Here is a 14282-nt window from a genome sequence, read left to right on the forward strand (position 1 = left end):
GCTTTGCAGTTTATCTTTCCCTCACTCTTCTGGTTGGTGGCCACCACCAGTCAAAACCAAAGATCACTTACCTAGTTTTGTGTGTGTGTGTGTGTGTGTGTGTGTGTGTGTGTGTGTGTGTGAAAAAATCCAAAGACTTTTTTTCTGAACAACTGGAAATCTTACATGGATGTCCTTTGATGAAAGAAGAGAAGACTGAACTGATCATTTCAGGGTTAAAAAGGGCCAGGGCAGATGTAGGGAGGAGAATAAGATGATAATTACTCCATAGAACAGCAAAAAGCATTATTCTCTGTTTTCTTTTCATTCCTTTCTTCTTTTTCTCACTCTTTTTTTTTGCATCCAAAAAGTCTAATAAAAAATACAAAACAAAAAGAAGTAGAAAATGTGTCTAGAAAAGAGTTTTCTTAAATATGTATATTAGGAAGGCTCACCCATAATTCAAAGTATTGGTATGTGGGGAGGGGATGTGAACACTCCATATTTGTGTACAAAATAACATTCAAGGAAATGTATATTAGCCAGAGTTGCATGCCTGCTCATTTTCATATGAACTTTGGGTGGTAAGGGGACTTTTAATGGGCTCACCCGAGCATTAAGGAAGGCGTGACCTGATACAGCAAACTGGACGATTTGAATTTAAGCGGAGGAAAAAAGAAAAAAAAATCAGGAGAGAATCTGACTTGAATAAATTGTTTTGTCAACGCAGATGTTGGAAGAAGTGGATTTTCCCAAACTGGCTCTTCATTTTGTCTCCTCAAAGGAACACACAGAGTAGGAATTAGCTTCCCCCCCACCACCACCACAATGGTTTATCTTCCCCTCTGAATATTGCACAAAACAGTTTTCAGCACTTGTTAAACTCCTGTTTTTATCATTCAGTGGTGAGATTCCTTTTTTTTTTACTACCAGTTCTGTGGGTGTGGCTTGGTGGGCGTGACATGGCTTGGTGGGCGGGGCAGGGGAAGGATACTGCAAAATTTCCTGATGTGAAGCCCTCCAGCTGATGATATATTGAGAATGTGGCTGAGGTCTTGGATCCCCTCCAAAGTGAATCAGACAAGTGGTTGATGCCTTAATCCTTCTGGCCTGGAAGCTGGGAGCCAGTTGTGCTTACAATAGAGGCTTGTTCTCAAAACTGTGCTCTTTCGCCTGCTCCTGAATCCATTCATCCCATCCTTGCATAAACGTGGCGGTTTCCAAGACCACCGGCATTCTGCAAATGTTATGTTGCTCCTTGAATGTTTTCCTAGACCTAAGATAAATAAACAGCCAAGTCAGAAACCCCCCCTGGCTTTCTTGTAAATGCTTTTCCGACAATTGCCGTTGGTTTGTCGTTGAAGGAGAATCCAGCAAATGTTCTGACCCAGGCTTCCCCAGCAGCACGAAGCCGAGTCCTCGTCCCAATAATCCCCTTTTATTTGATTGACAGTAAAGTTTTTCCTCTCCCATTGTCTTTCAAGATAGTTCACAATTACCGACCTTTATCAGGCTTGGAGAGCGGCCAGGCCGAGATCTTTCAGAGGCCTCAATACTTGGCAAGAATGCAGGAATGAACTAATTGTCTCCTGCAAACTCCCCTCCCCTTTCGCTCCTCTTTTATTCCCTATGGGAGGGGACATTCATCATGGCCTTACTGCCAAGTCGGCCCTTATTCCTTAGCTGTTCCCGTCATCTGGCAACTCTGTGGAATGCACACACGGGGAACAGGCTCCAGCTGTTCGTCTGCCTCACTGATATCTGACTCTGAAGGCAGCTGATAACTGTCAGACGGCCCTGGCCCCCTCTCTGCCTCCGACACAGAGCCCTCATCAGAGCCTTCCCCAGACTCCAGGACTGGCCCATGTCCCTCCCCAACCTCCTCACTGTCCTAATCTGGTGCCAGTTCTGCTGGCCACTGGTGGGCCACAACAGAGAATTTCAGCCACAAATTCTCTTGTTCGCCCTAGTGTGCAGGTAAGATGACGAAGCAAATTCTTAGTAAGAAAACACCCAAATATGAGGGACATTAATGTGCTCACCCCTTTCCATGTCCATTCACTGGTTAATCCAAATACCCACCATTTGAACTTGTGCTGTCCCTTTAAGAACTAAGCCTTCCGTTAAATCATAAAAGCATTAGACATGTTAACACCTTGAGGGACGATGGGTTAGGACCATGATGGTTGGTTTGAAGAAATAAATGGATGGAACCAGGGCAATCCTTTGGGGGGGGGGCACCCCTTCTGTTTTCTTCTTCTGAGTTGATAGCTCACTAAGGACTTCATAAAATGAGATTCCAGGAATGTAGGATGCCTTCTCTGTCTCCAAAAGATCAGAACATAATATTCCTACTGGTGTTTGCACTCCCAAGGCTAATGCCACTCTCATGCCCCTTCCAAAAATTATATTGAAATATTTAGAAATTAATAATACAATAAAAATGGGTGGAGCTTTAACTGCATCTTCATAGCTGCCATCTTCACTGTTTTGACCATATCCTTTAGACACTCATGAAGAGTTGCAAAATCTCTCTATCTAATATTCTCCAATGCCTGATCATATAATGTTATAAATTATGTATGTATGTATGTGTATGTATGTATGTGTATATGTGTGTGTGTGTGTGTGTGTGTGTGTGTGTGTGTGTGTATATATATATATATATATATATATATATATATATATATATATATATATATATATATATATATATGTTGTGACTCAGCAACAGTCTTCTGTGAGTCTTTTTGGGATGCAAGCTTAGTTATGCAGCTGGGGCTCGTTAGGGGATATTCTGGGGATAAAAGGACGGATGGTGCCACACCCTAGTTGCAGGAGTCAACGTTCCATGATCCTTGATCGTGGTTTCTTTGATATACACTTGGAAAAGTGATTTGACTTCTGTAACCCTGATTCGTAGAGACACTTGGAGAAGTGCATTGCCGTAAGAGAGATTTGTTTTATATTCTGTTATCTCATTAGAGACTGTATTTATGTTATTTTTGGGCTCGAAGCCAGTCTGAGCCGAGAACTGATAAAGAAAGTTCCTTTTAAGTTTGTCTGCCTGCCGTCTGTTAACAAGCAGAGAAGGGGGGACAGAACATACATACATACATACATACATACATACATACATACATACATATATATCACTAGAGAGCAAAGAGTACAGTCACCATGTGCTTTGCTGCTTAACTTATTTTCTGTAACAGGAAACAGGAAACTCTAATTAGAACAAAAGATCATGGGGTATATACCATAGATCCAAACTTGTGAACACTGCCAACTACTGGCTGGATACTACTGTAGTTGTTGCATAGAAATGCATTCCAACAGTGAATTCCAACATATGGACTAATTTATTACATCCACCTAAATGATTTCGTCCAAAGCTGCTTTAAACAACTGGGCATCATCAAGACACTGCCTCAGAACCTTTCTTCATTTTCACAGATTTTAGCACACCAACAGTTCCCGTGGGATCCAGGTTCAGCTATAGCTACTCAACATCTACCACTACGTTCCTTCAAGGAAGGGCCTACCAGAGAAGTGGCATCACCCTAGAAAGTAAAGTTGTGGTCGAAGTATTGGCAAATTGTCATCGAATTTTAAAAGTGAGTAGGACATTCAAGTGGATTGAACCATTTGAGGGAGCTTTCGTTTTCCTCCCTGGAAATAAAATAAATGGGGCAGGGCAGGGGTATGTGTGTATTAAAAACTCTAAAATCATCATATAACAAGTGCAGATCTTCTTTGGATTCAAGTTTCATTCAGAAATTGCTCTCTTTTCCTCATATTCCTGTGCTTCCGTCTGTCTGTCTATTTGTCTATCTAGCCACCCACCCACCTATCCACCCATTCCTTCATCCTAGGTTCTCTCCCTCTTCCCTCTCTTCCATCCATTCATTCATCCTAGGTCATTTGTCATCTGTCTACCTATCATCCATCCATTGATCCAACCATCCATCCATCCATTAATCTATCCATCCATCCATCCATTAATCTATCCATCCATCCATCCATCCATCTTCAGCAGTTTTGAGAATTATATTGTGTTGACATCTTTTTTTTGTCCCTAGTTGCATGGAGTACAGATCAAAAGCATCTTTGAATCCGAGGTGAAATTGATGAATGAAAATGACAGTTTAAGGTAAAACAGCTCTAGGTCCACACAAAAAAACAACCTTTGAGCAAGATAGATAAAAAGCTACTAAGTCAAATGCTACTTTAGGATTCCAGCCTTCCCATGGTGCTCCCATCACTACTATAACTAAGTCTACCCATCTTGTTACTGGTTGACCTATTCTTTTTCCCCCATCTTTCCCAGTATTTCAGCCTTTTGCAGAGAATTATATCTTTGCATTGATTGATTGATTGATTGATTATATGCAAATTGATGTCAACTCTTAAAGGCCATATAGATAATTTTTCTCCTTAACCATCTGTCTCCCACCTGGTCCTTCAGGTCTTCCAATGGCACACTGTAACGGAGTCCATCCCTGTGCGGTTGTGTCAGAATATTCATGAACTGGCAGGACGTGGTAACAAGGTCAGCCAATGAATAGGCATAGCAACTGGGTCAGCCAATGGGAATTATTTGGTGACTGAGAGCCATGCCAGATGGCTCAGAGCCTGGGCATGGCTTACCTATGTAACTCTGAGTCTGTGCAAGAGAACTAATCTAGTCTGTCTCTGAATTGGAACTGGAAATCTCAATCTCTCCTCTCTACCACGTTGGAAGAACCTGCTGTTGGTACTGTACATTTTATTCATGTGTTATTATGTATATAAAGAAGTTAACGCATCCTGCTGAATCAGTTATCTGTGTGTGTTCTCTGGATGTGATTTCTGCAACGAATGCTGACATGTTGGTCATCCTCTTCTTCTCTTTCCTTCACCAGCATTGTGGACTTCGCCGCGGGGAGTTAGGTCTCCACATAATGTGTTACATTTCCTTAGCTTACCATTTTTTTAAAAAAAAAATCTCATTGTCTTCTAGGGAAATTTTGGAGCGATACCCACTGTGGTTTTGTTTTCACGATGGGAAAGTTCTGAAGATCTTTCCCCAGAAGAATGAGTCAACATGGGCCCTAAACATCAAACGGGGTATCCTGAGCGGTCTCCAGACCTCGTCATTGGGAGCCGCTGCCAACAACAGTGTGGAAGAGGTGAAGCTCTTTAAAACACAACGTTGAGATTAGCCCATTCATAAGGCTATGTATTGCAAGCTTGGTAACCCCCCATAGTCCTATGTCCAGGAATGGGATTCAGCTGGTCCGCACCTATTCGGGAGAACCAGTTGTTAACTTTCTAAGCAGTTCGGAGAACTAGTTGTTGGAAGAAATCTCCTTTTTCCCCCTCCCCACTTTACAAGTCTAATCCTGTAAGGAAGGCAGGCAGGAAGGAAACATTCTGGTGTTGTTTCTAGCCTAATCTTTATTGCTCTGCTTACAGAAACTGCCTCTCCAGTTAACCCTTATGACATTGTAGCAGCTAAGGCGAAGCGCCCATCAACGTGAATGATGTTGAGCTGGCCATGCCCACCCAGTCACATGACCACCGAGCCATGCCTACCCAGCTGGTCATTAGGGCAGAGGACCGGTTGTTAAGTTATTTGAATCCCACCACTGCCTATGTCCCATTGTTGTCACTGTTTATATATCAGCTTCTAAAAAAAATTAGAAAGGGGAGGGCACCAAGTAAACAAACCAATGCAACAACCCAATGACAATGTCAGTAAGTGTGGCACATTGATAGGTCTGATGGGAGATAGCCAGGACAGTGAAAGATAACTCAGATTAGTCATCCTGACAAACTGGATGAGGTCCATGGCCCAGAAGTGTCTCATTCCCACCCTACCGTTTTAGTGCCCTTTCTCACCTACCTCCTTTATTTCTGTTGAGCTATGGGTTAGAATTATATTTTGGGTAACTAAGGACAGTAATCCTGACTTTGTTTCCCTTACAATACTGGACAGTCATTTGTCTGAAGTGGTACAGGGGCTTCTGCTTGATCAAGGGGCTGGACTAGAAGACCTAGAAGTCACCATGATGTAGAAAAGATGTGGAGACTCTAGAAAGAGTGCAGAGAAGAGCAACAAAGATGATTAGGGGACTGGAGGCTAAAACATATGAATTATGGTTGCAGGAACTGGGTATGTCTAGTTTAATAGAAGGAAGGACTAGGGGAGACATGATAGCAGTCTTCCAATATCTCAGGGGTTGCCCCAAAGAAGAGGGAGTCAAACTATTCTCCAAGGCACCTGAGGGTAGGACAAGAAGCAATGGGTGGAAACTCATCAAGGAGAGAAGCAACTTAGAACTAGGGAGGAATTTCCTGACAGTTGAACAATTAATCAGTGGAACAACCTGCCTCCAGAAGTTGTGAATGCCCCAACACTGGAAGTCTTTAAGAAAATGTTGGATAGCCATTCGTCTGAAACGGTATAGGGTTTCCTGCCTAGGCAGGGGTTTGGACTAGAAGACCTCCAAGGTCCCTTCCAACTCTGCTACTGTATTGTATTGTATTGGTATAAGTCAAGGACTATCTGTATATGTAGCAAGTGGAGAATACAATAGATGAGACAAAAATTGGAGTAAAATGAGAGACCTCCAAGGTCCCTTACAGGGACTATTCAATGTTTTGTATTCTTTTTTAAAAAAATTTTAATTTAAGCACTCAAACACATCAACAAAAACATACACGTAACTTACAAATAACACCAAAACTGAGCGTTCCTTCTCACAATAAATACCTATCAGTATGTCTTTACAGTTATTATTTCCCCTTCTATACATTCTAATTTGACATTTATGGCCACCTTGTTTTTTTACTCCTTTGCTTAATTGTTTGTGTTTAGTCATTTGTTTCAGACTATCATATTCCCTTTGTTATATTGTACATATTTTTCTTACGTTTATATATCTTAAATTATTTTCCCTACCCTCTTAATCGCTATATCCTTATTTTTCTACACTACGTTTTACATTTCCCAATTTCTTATTTTCTATTTCTATCATCTAACCGTTTGTACTATTCTTTCCCAAACTAAATAATTTTCTGTTTCCTCTTTTCCTTATAAAGCCCTTCATGGTATTGGACCTGGGTACTTGAGAGACCGCCTGCTGCCAATTACCTCCCAAAGACCCATTAGATCACACAGGGCAGACCTCCTCCGGGTTCCGTCTACCAGCCAATGCCATCTGGCTACGACCCGGGGGAGGGCCTTCTCTGTTGCAGCTCCGGCTCTTTGGAATGAACTCCCCGCGGAGATTCAGACCCTCACCTCTCTCCAGGCCTTCCGGAAAGCTGTCAAAACCTGGCTGTGCCGGCAGGCCTGGGGTTGATGAGTTCCCCTCCCCTCTCGACTTGTATGGCTGTATGACTCTTGTGTATTTTAATTATGTGTATTGTGTTTGTATCCCCTTTTCCCCTTTCGAGTTGTTCGCCGCCCTGAGTCCCTCCCGGAGAAGGGCGGCATACAAATAAACTAAATCTAATCTAATCTAATCTTGAATTCCCTTAGTTAATTTTTCCATCTCCAAGCATTCTAAGTTCTTTCTTATTACCTCATCTTCGATGCTTTGTATTCTTTTTTTAAATTTTTTTATTGTTTTAATTAAACAAAAACATTAAAAAAAAAAGAATCAACTTTCGTTACATCTTGTAGAAAGCGTGTCAATTGGTTACAAATACATTTCGTGCTTTTCTTCCACGATCATTACATATACTTCATTCAAACTGAGTTGTAGATTTTAAAATTTGTGTATTTTACTATCACTGTACCACAATTCTCATTTGGTTACAGTTATTTAAACATGCTTTTATCTAAAATTATTTGTATTAAAAGACACAACCACCTACTGGCATAGGTGGAGAGCCGAGGTGGCGCAGTGGTTAGAGTGCAGCACTGCAGGCTACTTCAGCTGATTGCAGTTCTGCAGTTCAGCTGTTCAAATCTCACCAGCTCAGGATTGACTCAGCCTTCCATCCTTCTGGGGTGGGTAAAATGAGGACCCGGATTGTTGGGGGCAATATGCTGACTCTGTAAACCGCTTAGAGAGGGCTGAAATATCTATGTAGCGGTATATAAGTCTAACTGCTATTGCTATACATTCGCAATCTCAATAAACCTCCCATGACTTCACACCTTTATAACATATTCTAAAACAAAGTCAGTTAGTAGGATATCTAAGCATTCCCTCCCCTTTTTTCCCCTCAACTCACAAATTAAAGCTTATGTCCAATTTGCTTTTACTGGTACAACACACACGTATATATCATTAAACATTATCCATTAACATTTCCTTGTTATTATTGTAGTTAACTAAAAATATTTACTATTTGTATCACCTCTCCTCTCCTCAGGCCCAAAAGAGATTATACCTTTACAGCAAGCTCTAAACAAGAATTTATTAATAAGATTTATAGGTCTTTTCCCTAAATCCCAAATTACAATTTATATCCAAGTTATTTTTTACTAATTAAGGTTGTCACTTCATGCTTTGTATTCTTATCTTACCTATTGTGACTTCAGGTGGATATTTCAGGGAAATGCCCCACTCAGTACCAAACGAAAGGTTCGGTCCTTCTGAAGATGAAAGATTTCAACTTGTGTTCTCACCGTTTTTCTGGATTTACTTCTCTGAAATCTGTGGCTCTTCCCAATGCATCGGTAACTTGTAATCCCCCCCCCCCCGCTTTAATTGTGTCCTGATTTGGGGTGGTTTTTAGCAACTGCGATACCAGTTGGAAATAGCATCACGGAATGAAAAATAACCGGGCCCTGTTTCATTACGTCTAAAATGGCTTTGATTAGATCCTCACAACTGATCCACTGTGTATCTGCTTCACTCCCAGGAGCAGCTTCTGTCTTCCAAACTTGAATGTGTCCAGAGATTTGAGGAGAAAGGCATCCTTGCAGAAATCAAATGTATGGAGTCCCACCTTGTTACATCTCCTGCGAGGAAGGGCAGTGGAGTAAAGATGCAAACTCGGACAGATTTCAAGCTCTTCCGAACTGAAGCTCATGATATAACCCAGGAAAAAGGTTGGTTGATGTCTCCAAGGAAGAACAAATCAATGGAATGATAAGTAAATCTGGCCTACCGGTTGACTTTGCTTGTCAGAAGGTTACAAAAGGGGATCACATCATCCTGGACCCCGCAACTCTCTGTTGTGGGCCAGCAGTGGGAGCTGGCAGATTCGGACAGTGAGGAGGTTGGGGAGGAAGATGGGCCAGTCCTGGAGTCTGGGGAAGGCTCTGATGAGGGCTCTGTGTCAGAGGCAGAGAAGGGGCCAGGGCTGTATACCAGTTATCAGCTGCCTTCAGAGTTGGAGATCAGTGGAGCAGAAGAACAGCTGGAGCCTGTTCCTGATATGCCCCTGTGCAGAGCTGCCAGGAGAAGAGTACAGCTAAGGAACAGCTGGCCGACTTGGGAGTAAAGGCACAGGTGGATGGTGAATGGCCCCTCCCATAGGGAATAAAGAGGAGCCAAAGGGGAGTGGAGTTTGCAGGAGACAATTAGTTTGCTGAATTAGTGTGAAGATTTGTTCATGACTCTCAAAGACTCCTTGCCAAGTATTTTCTCGGACAGCGTTGTGTTTGGGAAGATATCATCCTGGCAGCTCTCCAAGCTTGATAAGGTCTGTGGCTGCAAATTCACCCTTGAAAGATTGTTTGCCAGGACTTTGCTGGATGTGAATGAGAGGAATTCACATGAGCTTAATAAAAAGGGGTTTGGTTGGGACAAGGAGTCTGCTTCGTGATTTGGTGACGCCTAGGTCAGAACAATATGTTTCTAATAAAGAGACTTTGATAAAATACGGAAACTGTGGATTTTTCATTCTGGGGACATATTACTTGGAACCTTAACACTTCCATTCACCAAGGAAGAAGAATGGAACTTACGGTTCCATATTAGGGAACAATTCAAACATTGTTGAATGATGCTTTCTGTGCATTTCCTATATCTGTCATATAATGCTGTTTTCATTTCTCTAGTACCCACTAGTGACAGCTATGAAAGCAGCCTGCTGTATGAAAAAGAGAAAATGGCACCACTGTCCAAAGAGGAGGAAATGAAAGAAGTAGCTAAAGCTCTTCAGAAGCTCTGCGTGAAACCTACCATGGATCCCGAGGTAGCTTATTGAATTATCACGATTGGCCACACAGAGCACCCCGACTCTAGAGTACCTGTCACACCTTCAAGATTGCACTCCATCCAGAAGTGAAATCCAGCAGATTCTGACAGGTTCTGAAGAACCAGTAGCAGAAATTTTTAGTAGTTTAGAGAACCGGTAGCAGAAATTTTGAGTAGTCCAGAGAACCGGCAGCAGAAATTTTGAGTAGTCCAGAGAACCGACAGCAGAAATTTTGAGTGGTTTGGAGAACCGGTAGCAGAAATTTTGAATAGTTCAGAGAACCGGTAGCAGAAATTTTGAATAGTTCAGAGAACCGGTAGCAGAAATTTTGAGTAGGTCGGAGAACCGGTAGCTGAAATTTTGAGTAGTTCGGAGAACTGGTAGCAGAAATTTTGAATAGTTCAGAGAACTGGTAGCAGAAATTTTGAGTAGGTCGGAGCACCAGTAGCAGACATTTTGAGTAGTTCAGAGAACCGGCAGCAGAAATTTTGAGTGGTTTGGAGAACTGGTAGCAGAAATTTTGAATAGTTCAGAGAACCGGTAGCAGAAATTTTGAATAGTTCAGAGAACCGGTAGCAGAAATTTTGAGTAGGTCGGAGAACCGGTAGCTGAAATTTTGAGTAGTTCGGAGAACTGGTAGCAGAAATTTTGAATAGTTCAGAGAACCGGTAGCAGAAATTTTGAGTAGTTTGGAGCACCAGTAGCAGACATTTTGAGTAGTTCAGAGAACCGGTAGCAGAAATTTTGAGTAGTTCAGAGAACCAGTAGCAGAAATTTTGAGTAGTTCGGAGAATCAGTAGCAGAAATTTTGAGTAGTTCAGAGAACCGGTAGCAGAAATTTTGAGTAGGTCAGAGAACCGGTAGCTGAAATTTTGAGTAGTTTGGAGAACTGGTAGCAGAAATTTTGAATAGTTCAGAGAACCAGTAGCAGAAATTTTGAGTAGTTTGGAGAACCGGCAAATGCCACCTATGGGAAAGGAACTGTTAATTAACCATGTCAACAGCTTACAAAAACATCTGTACGTTGCTTTTTTCAGTGCTCTTGTAACTTACAACGGCCATTAAGCAAACTCTGGTAAGATGAGGACTAGCTATATTTTCCCTAAGTCCTGGATTGACCAAATCTTGTACTCATAGCATCTGTGTTATATTCTCTGCTCTAACTTACTCTCCTTATCTCCAAATCTGCATCCTATTGGGGGGGGGGAATCCTCTTGTTTAGGAAGAGGCTTGTGGGAATTGTCCACAATATTGCCTTGGAAACTCCGTCTTTACTAGCCAAGCATAGTCTCCCTTGTCCCCTGCTATTATTATTATTATTATTTTGGCTTTCAAAGGGGGCAAGATTATGCATTGCCATTCAGGCAAGGGAAACAAGAGTGAAAGAAGCTCGGGAGGAATCTCTCTCGTTCCCCATTGAAAACGGAGGAGGAAATCCTTGTCACTCACAGGGGAAGCTCTATAGAGTTGTGGCCCACCCATTGTAGCATCGGATGGAATGTCAATGCCGATGCCATAATGGGCTGTGAATTGAGCAAAAGCCTCGGAGGCAGACAGAGAGAAAGAGGAAGCTATAGAAAGGGAGATAGGAGAGAAAGAAAGAGTTGGCTTGGGGGAGGGGAACTCCCTCTGGGTTAGATTCCCCTCAAAAGGGACAAGATTTTGGGTTCAGTTCTTCTTCTTTTTAATTGCTGATGCTTAGAAAAGCAGCAGTGATGCACAGCTTAAAGACAAGAATCCATAAGGCTATTTATTTATTCTTTGATGCCCTCTTAAGTAGCCTTTTAATGGACTCATTATATATCAGAGGTGGCACACAGAGCCCACTCTGTGGGCATGTGCACCGTCGCCAGCTGCTCTTCTGGTTTCCAGCACACTGGTCTTTGTGGGCACTGGCCAGGGGTGGGTTTCTCGCCCCGTTCCAACCGGTTCGGTTGGAACGGGGCCGGCAGCGTCCTCGTGCACGCGCGCAGTGCACGCATGCGTACTAGCGCCTGTGCGATGCTCCAGCTGCTCCTGGAGGATCGCGCAAGCGCTGTATGCGTTCTGCGCATGTGTGGAAGCGCAGAACTTGTCAAAACCGGGTAAGAAACGCGGGCGGGTGGATCCTTCGGCATTCCCGGAAGTTACTTACTTCCGGGTTCGCTGACCAACCGGTTCGCGGGGACCGTGGCGAACCGCCTGAAACCCACCCCTGGCACTGGCACACCGGAAAATGGCCTAAAAACGGCCAAAGATGGCCATAAATGCCCCCCAAACAGGCCATTTTTCAACCCATTTTCAGGCCATTTTCAGACCAAAAACGATCCCGAATGCCCCCAAAACAGCTGAAAAATGCCCCCCAAAACAATCTGAAAACTCTGAAAAACGATTAAAACCAGCCAAAAAACAGGCATGCGCACACCAGCCAGCTGGTCTTCGAGTTCCTGATGCTCCAGCGCATGTGAAGAACTGCTGGGGGTACACATGCATGTGCCAGAAACCTGGCACTCCAGCGCACATGCATCCCAGTTTGAACACTTGCATTTTTACAGGTTTTCGACAGCATTTCTTTGCTCCTTCTCTCAAGGTCTTTCTCACATACCATCACAGTCAACAAGGAAACTCTAATGAGATGGAGTTACCAGAAATTGTCCGCTTTGAAGACTTCATTTTTCTTCTGGGCAGTTTCCCCAGTCCCTTGGGAATACGGTTCCACCACAAATCCGCGAAACCCTTATCCACGGAGACATAAGCGCGAAGACTAATTCGCGCCGTTCGAAGCGCTAAGGAAAAGCGCGACCCTACCACGATGACATAATCATGGAGGGCAAATCCGTGCATTTCCAAGCACTCAGTACCCTAAACCTAACGCTAAACCTAATGCTAAACCTAACCCTAAACCTAACCCTAAACCTAACCCTAACCCTAACCCTAACCCTAAACCTAACCCTAACCCTAAACCTAAACCTAACCCTAACCCTAACCCTAAACCTAACCCTAAACCTAACCCTAAACCTAACCCTAAACCTAACCCTAAACCTAACCCTAAACCTAACCCTAAACCTAACCCTAAACCTAACCCTAAACCTAACCCTAACCCTAAACCTAAACCTAAACCTAACCCTAACCCTAACCCTAACCCTAAACCTAACCCTAAACCTAACCCTAAACCTAACCCTAAACCTAACCCTAAACCTAACCCTAACCCTAACCCTAACCCTAACCCTAAACCTAACCCTAAAACAAACCCTAAAACAAACCCTAAAACAAACCCCTAAACCTAATCCTAACCCTTACCTTAATTGAAATCGGCTTTCTGCCGCGGCGCTGTTTTAAAGCGCCCTTCTGTTGCCGCGCTGTTGTCGCAGCGGTGATGACGCGCAGTGATGACGTTGCAGCTTTAGCGACACGATTTTATCACCGCTATTTTGACGAGCGCGGTTTTGTCGTGCCACGTGAGAATACATCCTTCCCAACACAGGGTTGTGATGTTTTGTATTTCATCCCATTTGATACTGGGAGACATTTCCCAGACAAATGATCTTCAAATGTATAAACACTCATCCAGGTCCTGTTTCTTTCCCCAGCCTACAGATCCATTCCTGAATTTGGTGTTTGCACTTCGAAAGGTCTCCCCTGATGCCTTGATGGACCTGTGGCAGAGTCCTTCTTCCAAATGTCAAGATAACTGGTAAAGCGGCTAAAAAATGGGCCCAGGAGTAGCTCAGAAGGCAACGTGGAACATGAGCCGAGGTGGCGCAGTGGTTAGAGTGCAGTACTGCAGGCCACTTCAGCTGACTGCTAGCTGCAGTTCAGCGGTTCTAATCTCACCGGCTCAAGGTTGACTCAGCCTTCCATCCTTCCGAGGTGGGTAAAATGAGGACCCAGACTGTGGGGGCGATATGCTGACTCTGTAAACCGCTTAGAGAGGGCTGAAAGCCCTATGAAGCGGTATATAAGTCGAACTGCTATTGCTATTGCTATTGCTATTTAATGAGGACCTCCCAAAGACCTATTAGATCCCACAGACTAGGCCTCCTCCGAATTCCATCTGCCAGCCAATGTCGACTGGCAACTCCCCGGGGGAGGGCCTTCTCTGTGGCTGCTCCGGCCCTCTGGAACGATCTCCCCGTTGAGATCCGCCTTCCGGCCTTCCGCAAAGCAACTAAGACCTG

The 14282-nt window shown here is 43.4% G+C and overlaps 1 protein-coding gene across 1 annotated transcript in view; it reads left to right on the plus strand.

The window, feature by feature from the left end:
- Nucleotides 1-4109: 4109 nt before the first annotated feature.
- The window catches only part of APOLTP (apolipoprotein lipid transfer particle homolog), a 96945-nt gene continuing 86772 nt past the window's right edge, over nucleotides 4110-14282 (plus strand). Inside the window, exons 1-6 of the mRNA XM_087729249.1 lie at nucleotides 4110-4132; nucleotides 4982-5150; nucleotides 8519-8656; nucleotides 8842-9031; nucleotides 9986-10122; nucleotides 13695-13798. Coding sequence (XP_087585375.1) covers nucleotides 4110-4132; nucleotides 4982-5150; nucleotides 8519-8656; nucleotides 8842-9031; nucleotides 9986-10122; nucleotides 13695-13798 — 761 coding nt within the window. The remainder of the gene's footprint in view (nucleotides 4133-4981; nucleotides 5151-8518; nucleotides 8657-8841; nucleotides 9032-9985; nucleotides 10123-13694; nucleotides 13799-14282) is intronic.

This window comes from Thamnophis sirtalis, unplaced genomic scaffold, assembly GCF_051295495.1.
Source record: "Thamnophis sirtalis isolate CommonGarterSnake01/CBP01778 unplaced genomic scaffold, rThaSir2_p1.2 scaffold_14, whole genome shotgun sequence".
NCBI lineage: Eukaryota > Metazoa > Chordata > Lepidosauria > Squamata > Natricidae > Thamnophis > Thamnophis sirtalis.